The sequence below is a fragment of the Centruroides vittatus genome, unplaced genomic scaffold (assembly GCF_030686945.1).
Source record: "Centruroides vittatus isolate TY-2023 unplaced genomic scaffold, ASM3068694v2 contig_299, whole genome shotgun sequence".
NCBI classification, from domain to species: Eukaryota; Metazoa; Arthropoda; class Arachnida; order Scorpiones; family Buthidae; genus Centruroides; species Centruroides vittatus.
This window is the reverse complement of record NW_027121909.1, coordinates 2,193,728-2,214,310: the sequence shown is the minus strand read 5'-3', so window position 1 is coordinate 2,214,310 and position 20,583 is coordinate 2,193,728. Positions and strand designations below refer to the sequence as shown.

General features: G+C 32.4%; 1 protein-coding gene across 2 annotated transcripts in view; it reads left to right on the top strand.

Moving 5' to 3' along the window:
- Positions 1-7,100: 7,100 nt before the first annotated feature.
- Positions 7,101-20,583, top strand: part of LOC136972640 (SH3 domain-binding protein 5-like) — a 48,114-nt gene continuing 34,631 nt past the window's right edge. For both annotated transcript variants that reach the window (XM_067267237.1, XM_067267238.1), the window contains exons 1-2: positions 7,101-7,399; positions 17,949-18,011. In XM_067267237.1, the coding sequence (XP_067123338.1) occupies positions 7,361-7,399; positions 17,949-18,011 (102 nt within the window). In that variant the 5' untranslated portion in view covers positions 7,101-7,360. The remainder of the gene's footprint in view (positions 7,400-17,948; positions 18,012-20,583) is intronic.

Below are 20,583 nucleotides of genomic sequence, written 5' to 3'. Positions count from 1 at the left end.
AACAATTTTGTCAAATACACGATAATTCGTAACAGCGTATGTCGTTTAGAACTAACTACAGTTTTAATATCGAGAGATAAAATGGATTATTTTAATTTAATTAATTGATCCTTGTTAGTTAACATGTACAGAGTTTCAAAGATATTATACGTATAATATTTTTAAAACTCAGCATATGTTAACTAACAAGGAGAGACTATTATTAACCAGTGGCGTGCCGTGACATTTGATGACAGGGAAGCTGTGTTTCTGTAAGAAGCCGACTTCCAGGGGCAATCAGTTAATTGCGCGTCAGTGATGTCTAGGGCAGTGGTTCTTAACCTTTTTATACTCGCGGCCCACCAAATATTTCATAATTTTTTTGTAACCCCCATTTTTTAATAATAATTTATATTTGATAATTTGATAATTTATCTATAATAAATTGATTTTTTTATTATTGCTTTATTTTTTATATAATAAATGTAAATCATAACTTTATTATTTCATTATCTATTTAAATAACATTCAAACTTCACAATTAAACATGAAAACTCATTAATTTTTAACAGAAAATAAAATAAGAAACATGTCGATAAATCGATCCAATGTCGATGCTAAAACTAAACTAAAACTAAAACGCCCACTTGTCGTAAGGATTTTGCATATCTTTTGCAAAAATATTTAAATTTTCAAAGCCTACTATTTTTCCTAATCATTTTTAAAATTCCAAGCATTAATAGTTTCTTAAAATTGCTTTGGAATAAAAGAAGTAAATACTGCGGTGTAAGTAGCATATTTACATTTATTTCTTCTGTACTAACAAAGTTGTATGTAGGAAGAAATACAAAATAAATAAATAAAAACTAAATAGGAAAACTTTATCTTTCTTATTTCACTTTTCAATACGATATTCGGATTATACATCAATTTTCTTTTTATTATATTCTGAAGGAAATTTTGCATAATTTGGCGGCCCCCGGCAAACTTCTTATGGACCCCCAGGGGCCGCGGCCCCCTGTTAAGAATCACTGGTCTAGGGTCCATTCGTATTCATTTGTTCGATAAGCCAGTAAAAACTGTAGACTTCTCTAAATGTATTTTTAATATCACAATTACATTCTGAATCGCTAGCCACGATATAAGGGCTAAAATTAAAAATAAATTATAAAAACTTACTCGGTGAAATAAAATGTGCGGTGGATATACATACCTGGTACAATATATTGTTCGATTGTATTAATATACTTTTAAAGAAAATTATAATTAAAATATAGCTTTGTAAAGAAACGTACATAAAAATAACATAAAATATTCTTTACTTTTTAAATCTTGAAAACAATCCACTTAGTCAAATATCTTGATACGAGTAGCTAATGAGATGGAACTAGTGACGGTCCAGGTAGGTGTGTAGTGCAGCGCTGGATTAAGCCTCTAGCGGGCCCTAGACAAAATTTAAATTGGGGCCCTATTTAAATAAGTTGCTTCTAAACAAATCTTATATAATGTGACATTAGCGTAGCTAGCATGGGTGACACCCGGTGCAGATATCGTGGTGTCACCCCAAGTCACACCGTAGTGTTACCCTTTTTAACTGTTTTATAAAACACTATTGAATTGTAATAACTTTGCACTCGAGCAACTTGAACGCTACATCGAATATGCGATGTCGCGACGTATAAGTATAAATTTAGAAAATGAATCATAACCATACATCAGTATTACTATGAGAGGCGGCCCTAGGAATATTTGTAGATGGTGCGAGAGATCTCGTGGGAGAGATTACTTCTCACGCACGGATGGCTGTTGGCCATTTTTTTTTTTTTTTTTTTAGGCAATGGCTAATGGAGCCGGGCCCCTCCGAATTACGGGCCCTAGACATTTGCCTACTTTGCCTATTCGATAATCCGGCCCTGGTGTAGTGAGTGTGTGCGTGCCAAATCCCGAGGGTGCCGATACCGGTCAATGTCAAATGCCTCTTTTGTCGCATCACTAGTATATCTCAAAGGACGCCACAGGGCTGTTGTAAATTTTAAACGTTTCTCACCGTAGCTGTAAAAATCTAACTATGTTAAACTTAATAGTCATTCGTTTTCTAACTAATTCGTTTTAATACCAGGTGTACACGGAAATCAGTTTCCCACTGTACTGAGCGAGTGATTGGTTCTGTTAAGCTTTTGTTGAAGTAAAATTCTGGCTCTTTCAACAGGGTTTTATTTATGTCCCCATTCCCTAATCTCTTAATTATTTAGTCACTTCTTAAGTAGAAATAAGTCGAAACCAGTTACTTTGTACCTGAATATCTGTAGTCTTGGGAAAACAGTGGAAAGACAAATTTTTATGACAACGGATATATAAATCGTAAATTTAAGGAAAATAAATTCTAGAGCTTTTTTTTTTGTACCATTGTATGTACTGTACGTCTCATTCATTAAATTTGGTTGTAAATGATGCTGCCAAAGTAACAGTTAATTTTTAACACTGTACTAGAATTGTACACGTTTTTTCTGCATCTCCTTACAGATGGGACGTACTAAATCGTAATATCACCGGTTTAACATTGAAATCCGTAAGTAATATAAGATCGGAGAGCGGAATAAATATATCAAATATTTTAATGGATTTTTTTAAACTCCTGTCAACTATACAGAACTATCATAAAAACGTGCCAGTAAACTCCTATCGGTTGGGTTGTTATAAATCTAGTCTAGGGTGGGCAACCCTTTTTATAACATGGGCCAGAATAAATTTTACGGTTTTTTTCCGCGCCGTAGTAGTTAATTGACGCCTTCTTGTGACTCGTAATTTTTTTAGTCTGCAAATATGAAATAAATAAATAAAAAGTTAATTACTACATTTATTTCTCTTATCGTTTTCGAAAATTACAAAGAATTGGAAAAATAACTATTAATTAGTTATTTTTCCAATTTAATAATCTATTAAAGATCTCGCGGGCCGGATAGAAACTTTTCGCCAGCCGTAGCTGACCCGCGGGTTGCCCGCCGTTGATCTAGTCTGCTCGTGATTCACATAATCGGGCGAGGGTGGCCAGGGCCGGATTTTAGGCGATTGGAGCGATTGGTGCTAATCGGGCCCCGCGTTTGAAGGGGCCCCGCATCACGTCAAAATTTATATATTTAAAAATAGTACATGTTACAAAAATAAATATCTAGGTATATTATTATTATAAAAAACCCAACGTATTTCAATATGTAAATTAACAGTTAATTAATTTTGTTATCTAAAGTTTGAGGGGCCCCGCAAAAAAATTCAATCGGGCCTCGCACCTATTGGATCCGGCGCTGAGGGTGGCCGAATATCTAGCAGGCGGCTAACAGCCCACAACCGCTCCGGGATATAAAGTCGCGTACTCTTTACGCGTGTGTCGCTTCTACCAGCTAAACCGTGACGTTTGTGCTATGTAAAGCGCATGCGCCAATGCCTATAATCTGGCTGCTTGAAAGTTGACAGGCAGGCGGATAACAGCCCACAACCGCTCCGGGATATAAAGCTGTACTCTTTACGAGTGTGTCGCTTCTACCAGCTAAACCGGGTGAGGTTGGTGCACTGTAAACCGCATGTGCTAATGCCTATATAATCTGGCTGATTGGAGACTGACCCGGTTTCGACATTCCTTCCGCCACCGAATTATTCGAATATACAATAGCAATCTTATCGTTTTTTTCACATGTAGTATAGAAATTTGTAAAAGATACATAATGCAGTTATAATAAAATATTAATTTTAATTAATTCAAAGTACGTTAAAATATGAAAATTTATATTTTATAAAATTCAAGGGAAGGTCATTGGAAGGTGGAATCGGCGCTTCCATCGCTTCCAATGACGGCACGCCACTGTTATTAACTAACAAATGTTTGTCGCCATTTTCGATCCTACTTGTATACTTTCCGCCATGACAGAAGCTATCTATATCACGTGACACGGGCTGATCCGATTTTACAGATCGATCCATACAAAACGAAAAGTATATGCAGCCTAAGAAAAAATAAAAATGCCAGTTCTTTAACAATTCTCTTTCAATGGACAAGATCGAAAATGAAGTAACCTTGATATATTGTTGATTGAAAATACAGTAGTTGTTGATCAATTTTGATTTGAAAATAATTAATCGTTCAGCAGATGTAACAAATACCGGTACAATCGTATTTTCAATAATTACCAATTTGATGATTTAAATACTAAAATATACAACCAAATTTACGAGGCCTCTGAAAGTACGAGATCTTAGGAATCGCCTTTTTCGTCTATACGTAGACGCATACTTGTTACCGTTGGGGGGGGGATCTAGGAAATCAGGATAACTTAGGATCCCTATTATAATGTAACCACGACGAGCAAAACTACATTAAAAACTCGTTGGGTAATAGCCTGGGCTAGCTTTTCCGGTTACTAGGATCTAGGTTCAAATTCCTATCAAAGCATTAGTGCAATGTTTGCTAGGAAACTGTAGTACTTTACCAAAGAACATCTCTTTCTCCTTTACCTATTATTATTGTTTTTTAATTCTGAATTTTTCAAAATGAATTTGCGAAGCAGTATTCTAAGTAATAAGAATTGAAGCCTTCGGGGACGTATAGTGCTAACCCCAAAATTACGTTTCTGAGATATGGAGTTTGAATGTTTGAATAGATCCTAAAATTGTATGAATAGATGTGTTCTAATATTTTTGCTCTTCGAACTTTGCCTGTATATGTGGCTGTCGTTTCATGCCCAAAACAGAAAATATTACGATTATCTCATAAAAAATTCCACAAGAAAGATTTCACAGATCAAGGTAATGTAAAATAACACTGTACGAGTATGTCTGTAAGAACTCTCGTTTTGCGATTCTCACTGTATTACTTATTGCAGGGCCGTGCGGTATATTTTCTCAGTATGATGCAAGTCTTCGAAATGCAGCCACTTCAATGTTGCTTATTCCACCCTTTAAGCCCTTTAAATGCCGCTTATGCGGTTTCCTCTTTGTATCATAGCACGGTACGGCCTTGGCTTATTGAAAACCAAAAAAATATAGTCTAGAAAATGTTTTTTATTTTCACTTAAGAAAATTTTGAATAACGCATCATGTAGCCAATAGATTGAATAAGTTTATTAAACTAATAAAACATTTTATGATTCTCGACCTACGCTGATACTACGCTGATATTACGCTTTACCAGCAGTAGTAAAGTAACTGTATGATATAGGTTTACTTTTTCTATATTTTAATGTTTCTTAATATTATACAAATTTAAGTATTGTACAAAAACTACATTTTTAAAGAATGCATTTGAAAAGAAACATATTACCTTTAGAAATATGTATTGGTGCTGAATAATGGTAAATGTGAAACGTGAGGCCAAAAGAATAATTTTCCTCCCCTGTCTTTGTCACATTGTTACATTCTGAACTATCCCTCTCCCCCAATGAGGCATGTCATCATTTACTAACAGCCAAATCTCTTGAATCGCAAAGAGCTTTGTATAATGTGAGCGTCTTCCACAAAATAACGTTTGCTGCCTGTAGAGCCAAAAGTGTGGTAACAGTGACTTTGGGATTATTTTCTTTTTTTTATAACGATAATTTCTTTAATATGTCTTGTAATGTAATTATAACAGATTTGGTTTAATTTGGATTACTAAAAATTTCTGTAGAAAGCGTAGAATACCTTCTTTAATTAATTAAAGTTGGTAGCAAACAAACAATACTAATGAATTTGATGACCAAATGCTCGACCGGTTACGACATATCGTTCTGGAAACCCCAGAAATTTTTGAAGCGATTGGTTTATTTGTACAGTACACGATAATGCGACATGTGGGCAATCTGCCGAGGGGATGCTTCCCGAGAGGATTTTCTATGGGAAATTGGCTCCTATTTAGATGTAACTAACGTAAAGAAAACCAGGAAAATTTCACGTGGCTAAGCGTGAACCGGCGGGGCCCACTAGTAGCCAAGAAGTTCCATTCTTGAACACTGGAAGTTTGGTCGTTGGTTCGCGCCTCGCCACGCCAGGCTTTTTTTTTTTTTTTTTTTTATAACTCTTTCCGCCCTGTGGGCACTAAGAGGGCTCTTTTAGTAGGCCCATTATGGGTTCGGCCAGGCCCACAATGGGGCGACCGGGTGGTGAGGGACGGGGCCCGACATATCCGAACGGACCACCCCCCGAAAAATTCCTGGGGATTATTCGACCCGTTCGGATTCGATCCCGGGTCCCCCAGAGCGGTAGGCTGCCACCTTTACCGCTCGGCCATCCGGCCGTCGCCACGCCAGGCTTGTCACGTGGAGTTTTCCGGGTTTTCTCCACGTCTCTGACGCCTAAATAGGGGCCAGTTATCCTTAAAAGATTTCCCGGAAAGCATTTCCACCGTTCTTTTCGACTAATTTCGTAAGGCCAAGCAAAAAAAAAAAAAGCTTCGGCCGGCTCTTCGGAGGATAAGCGACTACGCGATAACCTCCATATCGGGGTTATTTTATTTTTAATCAGAATAAATAAAAATAATAATAATAATCCCGATACAAGAGAGGCAAGTCCCTAATAATTCCATTAAATGGATTATTCTGCATATAAATTATTTATTTTTGTAAAATATTTTCCAAATTGAAATTTTCTCATATTTTGAGTAATTCCCTTTAACAAAATAAAATGTAATTCTTCCATAATAAAAAAAAAAAAAAAAAAAAAAAAAAAAAAGAAGAAAAATAGGGTACGTTCGTAAAGTCAAACGAGTTAAACGCGTTAGTAACGAATCGTTCGAAAAGTAGTAGTCTTGCTCAGTGCGCATGCTCTGCGGTGATGACGTTTCCAACGAAACTCTAACGAAGCTCACGTAAGAAAATGGCGCCCGACGATATCGATGTTTCTAAATCTACTTGAGTGTTTAAATTGTGAATTAAAAGGTGAAATGATTGAAATAACGTCCACCCGAAGCAATCTAAGAAAAATATTTCGGATAAGGCTGCACTAGCAACATTCATATCTTCGATTTTATAAACAGCCATTTAGTTATAAACGAATCGTTCGAAAAGTCTAACGAAATAAGAATAACGATGACGTCATTCTCGTTTAACTCGTTCGATTTTACGAACGTACCCATAGTTTCAATTACTCAAACGAGATGGCATCACTGTTAATAAACAATACACAGACGTCTGCCAAACTACACAACGTCATTTAATTAAAATAATAAGATGCTATTATCAGTCCTTGAAATATTTTTTGGGTTCGTCCTTCGCCTTAAGAATAATAATTAAGAATTTTTAATTATAGAAAACCAAATTCTTAAGTTTAGATAATAAAAATGAAGATATTTAGGTGAAAGTAATGAAAACAACATGATTTAAAACTTGACTTGCATTAATTTAAAGAGATATAAATAATGTCCTCTGAAGATGAATTGGTTGATCCCAGAATTCAGGTTAGTTTCAAATTTTAAAATACGTTTTTATATTTTGTCAGAGACTATGATTTGATAGTTGTCATTTATTTGTGATTCTCTGATTAACTATTTAATATGAAATATGTAGGTGTGACTAGCTTATTTCAGGCAAATTATTGCAATTTGTTGTTAATAATCATATACAGTAAACATTACAGAACATCTATTACATAAATACAAAGTTAATATGAATTATATATATATATATATATACAAGAGCAATAATTAATTTTTTCGATGTAAGTTACATCTGATTATACCTGTATTTAGAAAACTGGGAAACACTGGCCACTTTAGTTTCTATTCTCATTAGTTTATAGAACTTGATCATTTCTAAGAAAATACCAAAAAAATGTCTTTTCCAGTGTTATTTTGGATAAATGTTTTCAATATTGTTAGAAATCGGTATCTGATTAACTTGTAAAATGCAATAAAATGAAGACGGAAAAATTTTTTTAAATATTTAAGTTAAATGATTTAAAACTTAAAAATGTTAATATGCACTGCTTGATAAGAATGAGTAAATATCAAATAAGTTATTTCTTAAATGGAAAATTCCATGCTCCACGTCATGATTTCATGATTTGGCATGTTTGTTATCTAAAAATATTTTGTTTATAAATTTGATTACATTTTTAGAGAATTTTTGAAAAGTTTCATCTGTATTTCGAAAATTAGAAAATATCTCTATATCTTCTAATTTTTCTCCATTATATTCTATATTTTTACTGCATTTTGCAAGTTTATTTGATTAAATCACACAAATAAAGTAAAAGCATTTGATCAAAATAAAAATACTAACTACGAACTACAAAAATAACTACCAATACCTTTAGATGTAGCAGAAATTTTAATGCTATTCAAAATGAAAATTTCTTATTTTTAAATTGTAATTGGCTTTTATTCTGAGGAAGTGCATTTAAAACCATTGAAAATGTTAGAAAAATTAAAATTTCTACTATGTTTAAAGGTATCGGTGGTGGTTTTTGTATTTTATGACAAATGGAGTTTTACTGTATACTGTAGAAAGTGGTTTATTTTTTAGTTTTTGTACCTTTCTAAATGTCAATGTAATCTTATTTATGTTATTTTCATGTCTATATTTACAAATAAATGAGAAAACTACTGATATTTTGGTACAGTGATTCTTAACTTTTATTTTGTCATGGTACACTTTTAATAATTTAAAAATTTGACGGCACACATGGTTACTTCGGTAAGTATCGCAGGACAACTGGTAACGTCATAATGTTGATTTTTAAACACAGTTGTTATTTAGGTCACATTTTCTAAATGCCTTGGTAACTACTGGCAGTTACTGGTAACACCGGTTACAATTTTCAAATGTGCCCTAGGAAGGTAGAACCGATTAAACTACTTGTCTGACATCGCTTATGTATGGATATTCGCAGTGGTGGCACACTTCAAAAATCTTGCGGCACACTAAAGTGCCATGTCACAGTGGTTGAGAATCACTGTTTTTGTAGGTAGGCATAATAATACTAGAATTTATTCTTGAGTGTTTTGATTATGCTTTTTGAACTTGGATTACTGGGTACATGATAAAATGTTCAATGTGTTTTATTTTCTCTAGATTATTTCTAACATTAATATATTATATACTGAATATTGTTTCTGGTTAGGAACAAAACAACTTTAATAACTTATACTGTACAGTATTGTACAATGCTTTAAATCTTAATTACAAAAACTCAAAATGAATATTATAAACATCTAATTGAGCATATTAGTTTATTTGAAAATTAAACCAAATAACAATGTTTTTTTTAAAATTCATTAAAAAAAAAAGTAAAATTCAGATTTCATTTTTGTTTAGAAATAGTTAAATATCAGAAAATTCTTGTAAATCTGTAGTTTATCTATAAGGAATAAATGTTTTTATGATTTCATCATTATTTATGATTTCATTATTATTTTTGATTTCAATTGAATACAAAATATAGAATAACATGTTCTGCAATGCTGTCAATAAGTTAGGTACGTGGTGCATTTTTTATGATGTGTATTTTTTTATCATCTATGAAAATTATAAATAATTAAAAATTAAATGAATTATGCACAAAATTACTTTGCTTCAGATTATTTGAGAAAATTTATTCATACAAATCAATATGACGTGCTTTGCACAATTTTAAATTAAATTTATTATACAGTCCCTGGCCAAATTATTAGACGCACTATAGTTTTTATGCAAATTTTAATTATCAGCTACTACAATTTGGTCTTTGAATATTTATTACCAATGAATTTAACTTGTAATGTACAGTTTACTTTATTACATAGGTGCTAACACAAATAAAACGTTATATTTATTGAAAATTTTTGTTTTTATTAACATAGTAAAAAAATACAAAATTGCCATTTAACTTTTAGTATTTTGTTAAGCCACCTTTTGCAGCTATGAGAGCCTCAATCTGGCGTGGCATGCTGTCGATGCAAGACTGGACTGTCTCTTGTATTTGTGGATGATGATTCCACACATGGATGATTTTTTCCAAAAGCTGCATTTTGGTTGTGATGACCTCTTTGGCCACTTCCCTCTTTATGAGCTCCCACACATTTTCTATGGGGTTCATGTCAGGACTATTACCCGGCCAATCCAACAGAGGGATATTTTGCTCTTGTAGATATTAGGTTGGGGAAAAAGAAATCCATTATTTTGTTGCTAGATGGCTGTAGTGATATATATCTCATAAAGTATTGATCAAACAAGTTCAGACTTGTGCTCACTGGAAAAGTGACATTTTATACTAAAAAAAATTCTGTTACAGTTTTTTGATTGGTCGATTTAGTTGTGAGTTATAAGGTGTAAAAGATGGAAGTTACCAAAGAGAAAATTTGGTATGTTTTACAATTTTGCTTTGATAAAGGCGAAAATGCAATCCAGGCGGCTGAAATTGTGAATGATGTTTATGGTCCCGATACTGTCACAGCCAAAATTCTGTGGTGCATTTTTTATGATGTGTATTTTTTTATCATCTATGAAAATTATAAATAATTAAAAATTAAATGAATTATGCACAATTTTAGTTTCGTCGATTCTATTCTGGTAATTTCGATGTTAAAGATGCACCTCGCATAGGTAGGCCAGTCATTAAAAATGTCAATAGAATCATGGAAATGATTGAAATGGGCAAGCATGTTAGCAGTTGTAGCATCACCCAAAAGCTAAAGATTGACCACAAAACAGTTTTAAACTATCTGCTTAAAGCTGGATTCAAAAAGAAGCTTGATGTTTGGGTGCCACACGAATTGATGCAAAAAACATGATGGATCGAATTTTCATCTGCAAAGCCTTGGCCAAATGGAACAAAATCGACCCATTTCTTAAATGGATGGTGACTGGGGATGAGAAATGAGTCACATATGACAATATTGTGTGAAAATGAGTGTGGTCAAAGCGCAGTGAAGCGGCTCAAAATGGTGGCCAAACCAGGAATAATGGCCAGGAAGGATTTGCTGTGCATTTGGTGGGACTGTAAAGGAATCATCTACTGTGAGCTGCTTCCATATGGTCAAACATTAAATTCGGACCTCTACTGTCAACAATTAAACCATTGGAAGCTAGCAATTGATCAGAAGCGGCCAGAATTGGCCAACAGGAGAAGTGTTGTTTTTCATCAGGACAACGCCACGTCACACACGTCTATAGGGACTTGCCAGAAACTCTGGGAGCTTAGTTGGGAAGTTTTGATGCATCCACCTTATAGTGCGGACCTGGCACCAAGCAATTACCATCTTTTTTTATCATTGCAAAACTTCCTTAGTGATAAAAAATTGGCGTCAAGAGAAGATCACGAAAATCGCTTAGTTGAGTTTTTTGCCAATAGGGACCAGGGCTTCTATGAGAGAGGCATTATGAAGTTACCTTTAAAATGTCAACAAATTATAAAACAAAACGGTGCATATTTGACCTAAATCGGACAATCCGAACCACGTTAAATAAAGTCTTAAAATAAACATAAAAATAATGGATTTCTTTTTCCCCAACCTAATATGTTTTCAGAGACTTGGCTGTGTGGCAGGGAGCTCCATCTTGCATAAAAATAAATGGTTCCCCATTTGGGAACCATTCTCTAACCTGTGGCAGCAACCGATTTTGCAAGACTTCTTTATATTGGTTTTGCCTCATGGTGCCTTTTACTACATACAGGCGCCCAGTGCCCTTGCCACTGATGACAGACCAAATCATTACTTTCGTGAGGTGCTTAACAGTCTGAATGATGCAGTCAGAATGAAATTTTTCGTTTCTACGACAACGGACAAAATGAGCTTTGTTGGCTAAAATTTCAAATGTGCTTTCATCGCTGAAACAGACCTGAGAAAACAAAAAAAAATATATCTTATGAATCAAGTATCTACTGTTAATTTGTCTATTTTATAGTAAATAATCTATTTAATGTTAAATTACCGATCTCCAGAAGTCTACATCCTTATCACGCCACTGTTTGGCCCACTTCAAACGCTTTGCTTTCATTGCAACTGTTAACTTGGGTTTTCTTGCTGGACGGTAAGCCTTAAAATCCAGATCTTTCAATTTTCTGCGAACAGTACGCTCAGAAGCATTCACTTTTGCATCTTCCAATTGAGATTTTATTGATTTAGTGGTAGCAAATCTGTTTTCTAAGCAAATTTTCTTAAGACATCTTTCTGACCTTGGGTTGAAAATTGGCTTTCTGCCGCATTTATTTTTTCTTTTCGAACTCAGATCTTGATCTGATTCAACTTTTTTCTTTATACGTCGTATGCTAGCTTCAGACACATTCAACCTTTGTGAAATTTCACAGTTGGAATACATTTTTATATTAACGAGGGCTTTGACTTCAGCTTTTTTACGTGGTGAAAGGTCTCCCTTTTTCCTCATGACATTATGGTTAGAGAATTAGGTCAAAGTTTTGTTTTCCAGATGAAAGTATATTTTTTAATTTTCAAAAAATTTCATAGGGATATAAGAATTCTTAAGAAGACTTAAGTTAAATGAACAATTATTTATTGTGACATTGTTGCAATGCTGGGCTGCAAGTTTTAGTCATATTTTTTAATTTATTTAATTTAAAATATATGCTCTCCAACTCAAATTAGTACTGTAGTATCTAGCCCCTGTACATCATACTTTTCCATTAGCAATGGAGTTGTGCCACTCATCTATATAACTCCTTTCAGGGGAAAAGTTTGAATTGAAATAATGTGATTCTGGTTTGCATCAGAAGTAATTATATAGCTAATTGGGGCCTCCTGCCTCACGGTTTCCATATCTGGTCTTGAATTTAATTTATCTAACACTGTTTTTGAAATTAAGGAAAGACAGACAGACAGCGACAGTAGGAATTTATAAGTCTACAATTTTTACTTTTCTGGCTGTTATATATAACAGAGGGAAAGTACGGCGATTGCTCAAAAAATGACCCTCTCAAGATTTTTACATTTTTGGGCTCAGGCCCTCTTGAAATGTCAAGAAATTACACAAATTTGAGAGATTTTTCTATGGTTCTGTTCACCCTCTTTCAAGCTTAACTCCTGGGCTTTTTGTTTAAAATTTTTGAAATTTTGCAGGGAGGTTTGTTTATTAGGGGAATTGTTACTATTAAATTTTGGTGATTAAATGCTGAAGGAATGGGGAGATAAGGGGATCATATGTATCTCCAGTAGGGTCAGACTTAATGACAATTTTACTTGTTATTAGCCTTTACAATTTTTTTTATAAAACCCATCCTTACCCTCAAAATTAAGCTTTTTGCCATTTTATAACAGCTAAAAATATAAAAGCTTTTTTTAATAAAATAGCATAATAGATGGCACTGCCAAATGTTGCTAGGAAAGATAAGCAACTTGTTGCTAGAGTTTTTCAAATTGCAGCTCAGTAATTCCATTGAAAAAATATTAAATGCTAGAATTTCATTAAATAAAGTTTTTTACTAATTGATTGATTGATTCAAACTACAACAAATTATGTTATGAAAAAAAAGAACAATTACTTTAATACTAATTTTAATTAAAAATTATTCATTTTTATACTCATTTACATCAGTTTATATCTTTTTAAATATTTAATATAACTATAGTGTTTTATATCATTGTAAACAATAAAAGTGGTTTTGTATTTTCTTTATTGTTATTTGATTCCTTATTTAAATAATATGCTTAGTAGTATAGTGTTGTATTACATGAAGCAAAATATTTATATATTGATTTTCATTTTTCTCTCTCTCTTTTTTTTTTCTTTCTTTGTTTCTATGGATAATGGAATAAAAATTAATTTTGAATTTAGATATTAGATTAAAAAATTCAAGTAATTTCAAACATAGTGAGAGATAAAAAATAATCTAATAAAAATTGCATTTTTAAATTGGAAAATATGGAAAGTAATAATTATCTGCTCATAGATTTGTGAAGCAACTTCTTTTTATATCAAAAAGACATAATAGGCCTAATACTGGTAATAATTTTCAATGAGTTCATTTATAGGAAATCAATATATGTAATAAAGGAAACATCTTTTTAAATCCAGCAAAATATGTTTAATGGAATAAAAAAATATTTTTGATCTCTCTTACAAGTCTTCCTCAGTTAAAACATAAATATTGTGCTTATTCTTTTTATGCTCAAATGTTTCTTCAATTTTGTTAACTTATTTTCTGTTCTAACTGAGGAGGATCTATTTAGAGAGGTCAAAAACATTATTCACTTTGTTGAATATATTTTCCTAGAAAGTGTTTTTTCCTCTATTTTTGAGCCAATTTATTATTTGATTACTTCATGAAATATTTTTTAAGATTACTATGTCTCCTCATCACATCCTAACCACATTGAAAATTGAAAATAATAATACAATTTTTTGATTATATTATAAAAAAATAAAATATTAAAAAAATTCTAGTTTCTAGCATGTAAATTTACATAATTCCATGAACTCATTTGAAATTATTTTACACAATTTTAAAATGGATATTTGATTTGACAAAGCAAGATTTAGGTTTTAAAAATATTTAATCTCAGCTATCAATGACTTCTATAACTTATTTAATTTTTTTTTGTTGTTGTTTTGTTTTGTTGATTAGCAAAGAGAGATTACAGCATAGTTCTTCCAGATTTCAATAATACTGTTTGTATGGATAAGCCTCAGTATGAACTTATATTGAGCAAAGGGAAGAAAGTACACTTCTCAAATATTTTGAAAAAAAAATCAAAGTTAAAAACATCCCAAATGACTTATGAATAAGTTTTGTGAATCTTTTGCCAAAGATTGCTTATTGGCAGCTGCATTTCTACTTGTAAGTTATTTACAAGGCTGCTGCTTCACATCTCAACAAGTGAATTTTTTTAAAATAAATGCACTTCTTACATAAAATGATCGTAAATTTTTTTTTTTACTTGTAAATTTGTTTTTGATTAAAACTAAATTTAATTGAAAATATAGTGTATTACAAACCTCACAATCCAACAGGATGAAATCCAGATGCTTCAAATATATTTTGCATATCCCAAATGCTTTCTTCAGGAACAACAGAGTTCTAAAATGGAATGCTTGACAAACCATGGAATACACACTTTAAACATTGATCTTAAACAATTTTTAAATTTTGAATTTAATATGTTGCCAGAAGTACATACAATTATTTGATACTTGCTATCTATCGTGACAGGGTTACTATGCATGAAAAAAGGCCTTTTTTTCCTTATAGTTACTACAGATGTCCCTTATGAAGTTTGTGAATACATTATATTTTTGTTCTAGTGTCTAGTTTTGGGACTGAGGAATTATTGATAAATTTAAAGTTCAAAAAAATTATTAGTTATAACAAACTTCCTGTATCTTATTGAATTATATGTTACACTAAACAACCATCTTTCAATGTCACTTCTCTGATTTCTTATTGTTTATAACATTAAAAATATGAAAAGTTTTTAATAATAAAATATCATTAAAAATTGCACCACAAATGCAGTTTTAAATGTTGCTGGGAAAGTTATTCAACTTGTTGCTGGAAAGGATTTTAATAAAAATTGACTTTCCTATTTTTGAAACTATATGCATCAATTGTGAAGAAGACAAATACATCAAACTGTGACCACAATAACTTAATTGCATTGAATTTCAAGTTACTATTAACTGTTTGGAAATATTAGTCTTACAAGAGGAGATCAAGATGTGATCTTCACAGATTTTGATAATACTGTTTGTATGGATAAGCCTTGGTACAAACTTTTATTGAGCAGAGGGAGAAAGCATGCTTCTCAAATCTAACAATTTGTCTAATACAAAAATCTCTGTGCAAAATTTCATAAATTTTCAACAAAAAGCACAAGAATTATTAAGCTTCAAAGAGGGGGAACAAAACTGTGCCCCCTCTTTGAAGCACACATGCACATACAAACATCCATACATACAGAAAACTTTCCCAAAACTTTTTGCATTTCTCAAAGTTTCAGGGTCCCAAGTCCAAAAATGTGTAAATCTTGGAGAGTCATTTTTTGACTGATTGCCATACCTTCCTTCTGTTATATACAACAGAGCAGGGAAAGTATTAATAAAAATTAGCTAAGCACTTGATCTTATGTATTTTTTTGCTCTTTTTGATGATGATTGTCATAAATTCCTAAACTAGTCATCAATCAGAAAGAAAGAATAAAAGGGGGATGGAAATTGGAGGTTAGTTTCAAAATCAGCTGCATTTAGTTATTAGACCTAGAAAAGTGAAATAGGCTGTTTTTGAAACTATATGCCTCAGTTATTCTTTAACTGTCTCTATACAAAGCAGTAAGGTTCAGTCTCTGCAGACTGTTTCAATATAATCCAGCTATCCATCCAATGTCATCCAGCTATCCTCTGTGGGTATACTCATTTAATTAATCTATCCACTATGTCAAACATTGTTTTGTTTCATAGTTTATTCTGCAGATTTATCAAACAATTATTATTAAATGAATTTTTAAATTTGATAATTTTTTGGAATGAATTCACCTTTAGATGAATACTGTTATGTAATTACTGGTATTTAGAATTCTTTTTATCAATAATATTCTAAAAATCTTTCTATAACAGCATCTTCCAAATACTGATATTCTTTTCCTAGAGATTTTATTCATCATCCAGCTCTTTCTTCCATTTACAGTATTATGGGAAAAATATGTTTTCAAAACAATAATTAAATTTAGTTTAATAATTTGTCATATTCTCATAAGTGATTGTAATGTTAAATGTAAATTATATATTTTTTTCCTGTAGTTTTTCTTTTTTTCCATATTCTAACTCAGGTCACCAAACTTTTTCATAGTGGGCCACATAACTGAGAGAATGACAAGTGTGGGCTGCATAATCATTTTGTTCAATACAGTATACTGAATATACAAATAAAGACAACCAATATATTTATTTACTAATACACAAACATGATGGCTGCAGTAAGCTTGTAATCGCCCATATAAATAATTATACAGGGTGTTTCAAAAAGAATCATCTGATTTAAAATGATTATATTATGAAAAGTAATGAGGATACACACTTAAGATTAATTTTATATTACATGACTAATCTTCAAGCTTTTTACATACTAAATCATAGGCCCTCCCTTTGGGTGCATGGCATATATCCAAACGGTAGTGAAATTTATCCCAAACTTTTGCAAGCATGTCTGGATCCACTGCTGCCACTGATGCTGTTATGAGTTTTGCAGTTCTACCACTGTAGCTGGAGAGGAGGCACATAAATGGAGTCTTTTATAAACCTCCATAAGAAATAATTGCAAACAGTGAGGTTTGGCAACCTAGAAGGCCAGTTATGTAAAGTTGAATCATTACGTCTCATATGACTGATCCATTATAGGGGAATCTATGTATTCAAAAATTCTCGAACTTCCAGACTCCAGTGTGGTGGTGCCCCATCCTGCTGGAAAATGAAGTCATCTGAATAGGTCTTTAACTGTGGGAAAAGCTAGTTTTCAAGCATATTGAGATATGTGATTCCCATAACAGTGTTCTCTAAGAAGAAAAAGAGCAACTGCGTAAAACTCGAGAATTTCCTCTTTCTAACAGAACATCATTCAATCAAAATGGATTAAAAGCTGAATAGTTAGGATTTTTTTAAATTGGATGATTTTTTTAGAAACACACTGTATTTTAGCTCATTTGTGGCATGGCTAAACCAAAAGAGCATTTAGTTTTCTTAGTTTTATGGCGGGCTTGATGAACTGATCTTGCAGGCTGAATCTGGCCATAGTTTGGTGACCCCTGTTCTAACTGATGAAGCTTTAGTAATAAAGGTGAAAGTGCTTTTATTTATATTTCTTTACATTATATAGATATATAGACCTAAAGCTGAATTGAAATTACTATTATTATAATGTAGTAAAATATCTTGATATACTGCTTGATTCACTATCATGTTTTCTTCTTTACAAGATTTACTTAAAAATTTAAAAGAATTTTCAACAGTGATTTATTAATTTTGTTTTAACTCTGTAGGATTACAATTTAATGAAGGTGTTAATGTATTTTTATTGTTTTACAGATAGAACTTGAAAAATTAAATGCAGCTACTGAATTAATTAACAAACTAGAAATTGAATTGGATGTAAGTATTTAATTGATATAATTTAAATTTCATTCTGAGTAAATTGAATAGAATTAAAAACCAAAAGAGTATTTAGTTTTCTTAGTTTTACCATCAAAGTCTTTATGCATTTTAAGTCTATTTTAAATAATTTTAAATAAGCTCCCACACACAAATTAGAAAGAGCTGTACATATTATCCTTACTATGCATCTTGAGGGGTACCTTTATACCATCTCCAATCCATAGAATTGAACAACTTAAGGAAATCACTTCCCCTACTTGCATTATGGTCTTGGATTTCAGGTCATTATATCCCTCTATTGAACTGCCACCCTGTTTCTGTGCTCTTAGGGACTTTCTCTTCATAAGAGTAGACAATAATGTACTATACCAACAAATACTGGAGTTGACCCATCTAGTATGTTACAGTTCTGTGTTCCAATTTGATGGGGTCGTATACATACAAACTAGAGGAGTTCCCATGGGCAATCCGGTATTCAGGGATCTATGTGAATTAGTTGTAAGACAACTGGAAATCAGAACCCTTCCAAACTTCATACAAGACATCATTCTATACAAAAGATATGCGGATGATATTATTATTTTTTGAAGAACGACATCCAATCTAACCCAATTTGTTGAATGATAATCCATTTGGGTTATGCCTGGACATAGAACAATACAGCCAATCCAGGGTACATTTCCTGGACCTAGACATCAATATTGAGAGGTCCAACATCATCACATCAGTCTACCATAAACCGTCAATGGTATTCACCTACATACCAATTAACTTATGTGATCCCATTCAGTACAAAATGGCTGCTTTTAGGACCTTAGTTAAAAGGGCATACTCGCATTTGTCTACACAAGTAGCACTCAAGGAAGAGTTAAACTGCATAGAAGAGATAGCCAAAACAATTTAGTACAAAGAATGTCTGAACGCCACAAATGGGCACTGGAGACCTCCAATATTCTGATGGTAAATCGAAACATTAACCAGAGAGTTAAAAAGGAGAGTATACCTATCACTTAAAAGCCCCTCTTGAAATCTATATAAGCCGACATCGCAAAGAAACGTAATGTCAGCATTGCATATAGGAGATGCCCCACTATTTTAGATTTATTATGCAATGGAAAAGATCCTGCTAACCAGAAAAAAAAAATGCCAGGCATCAATAGGGTCCCTATTGAACCTGTTGTCTTTGATGGAGACCCTATTGATGCCTGGCATTTTGTTCTGGTTAATCATCAACCAAATGGTTAATCATCAACCAAATGGTCAATGGAAGTTAGGATAAAAGAACATAAATCAGATATACAACACAACAGATGTACCACTTCGCTTTCCACGTATGCCATGGATCCTGATATTGTGGCAGATTTCTCAGGAGCAAAATTAATACACACCACCCCACAACCTGACTATCTCAAATGGTTGGAAGTAGTGAAGATTTTTAAAGCATATATGACATCCACGTGTATTAATCCACATGAGAGATGAAATATGTCTTTCAATGGCCTGGCAGTCTATACTGCACTATGAAAATTAAATTTACAGAATTGTGGATGCTATGGGAACACATGGACATATCTTACAATTATACGATCTCAAACATTGTGCATTTTATTTACAAACGCTGAATTTGTAAGATCCATTTTTTGCAAATACAGTAGAGCATTGTGTATCTGAATCAATTGGGGACTGGGGTTGTTTGGATAACTTATTTTTCGGTTAACTGATTATGTACAAAGAAATATATTAACTTATCCCATGTTGAAATTTTTCTTCCTTGTGTGTCGCTTCGCGTTGAATTTTCGTTGATTTTAAGCCAAATGAAAATTTTTATAATAATAATCGTGGCTACTGTATTGTTAAAAATTATTTCTTTATTTTGTACAAACAAAATAAATATATTGAAAAATATAAAAACAAAAAAAAATTATACTTTAGAAGTTAATCTAGTATCAAAAATGTTCGATTCAGCACAACACAGTCCGACTGGAAAGCTTTTGGTTAACCAACGTTTCGGTTGTTCGGCTTTCACATAAATGACACTCTACTATAGATCAGTAATGTATAACATTTTTTACACTGCACATCAATCGCTATTTTTAGAACATTGCTTTACGATGCACATTGACCGTTAGTTTAGAACATTTTTAAACATTCCATGTGAACGGATACGTTAAAAAATCCGGTCATTCGAATTTTATATCGTTTGATCAACTTCAAAGTTATTATGTTCGTATTCATTTAGAAGATCCAGCTCATTTTTCCTGAGGAAGAACCCAGAAAGGGTTAAGAAAACGTTTGATTTCTAAGTGAGAATTCATATTACGCAGTGGTTAAAGGTTTGCGTATGTCAATTATTTTGGTTATACACCCCACTGTGCGGATTGACTTTATATTTTAAATAATTTGCATTTTCCAATAATATTTGTCTAAAAATAAAAGTAATAGTCATTCCTTATATTTTAATCTAATTAAAAATCTGTAGAATTTTATTAGTGATGGGATGATAACAAAATTTCTTTCAATTCCTATATGATTCCCAATTTCTTTTGAATACTTTCTTCTAAAGTTTATT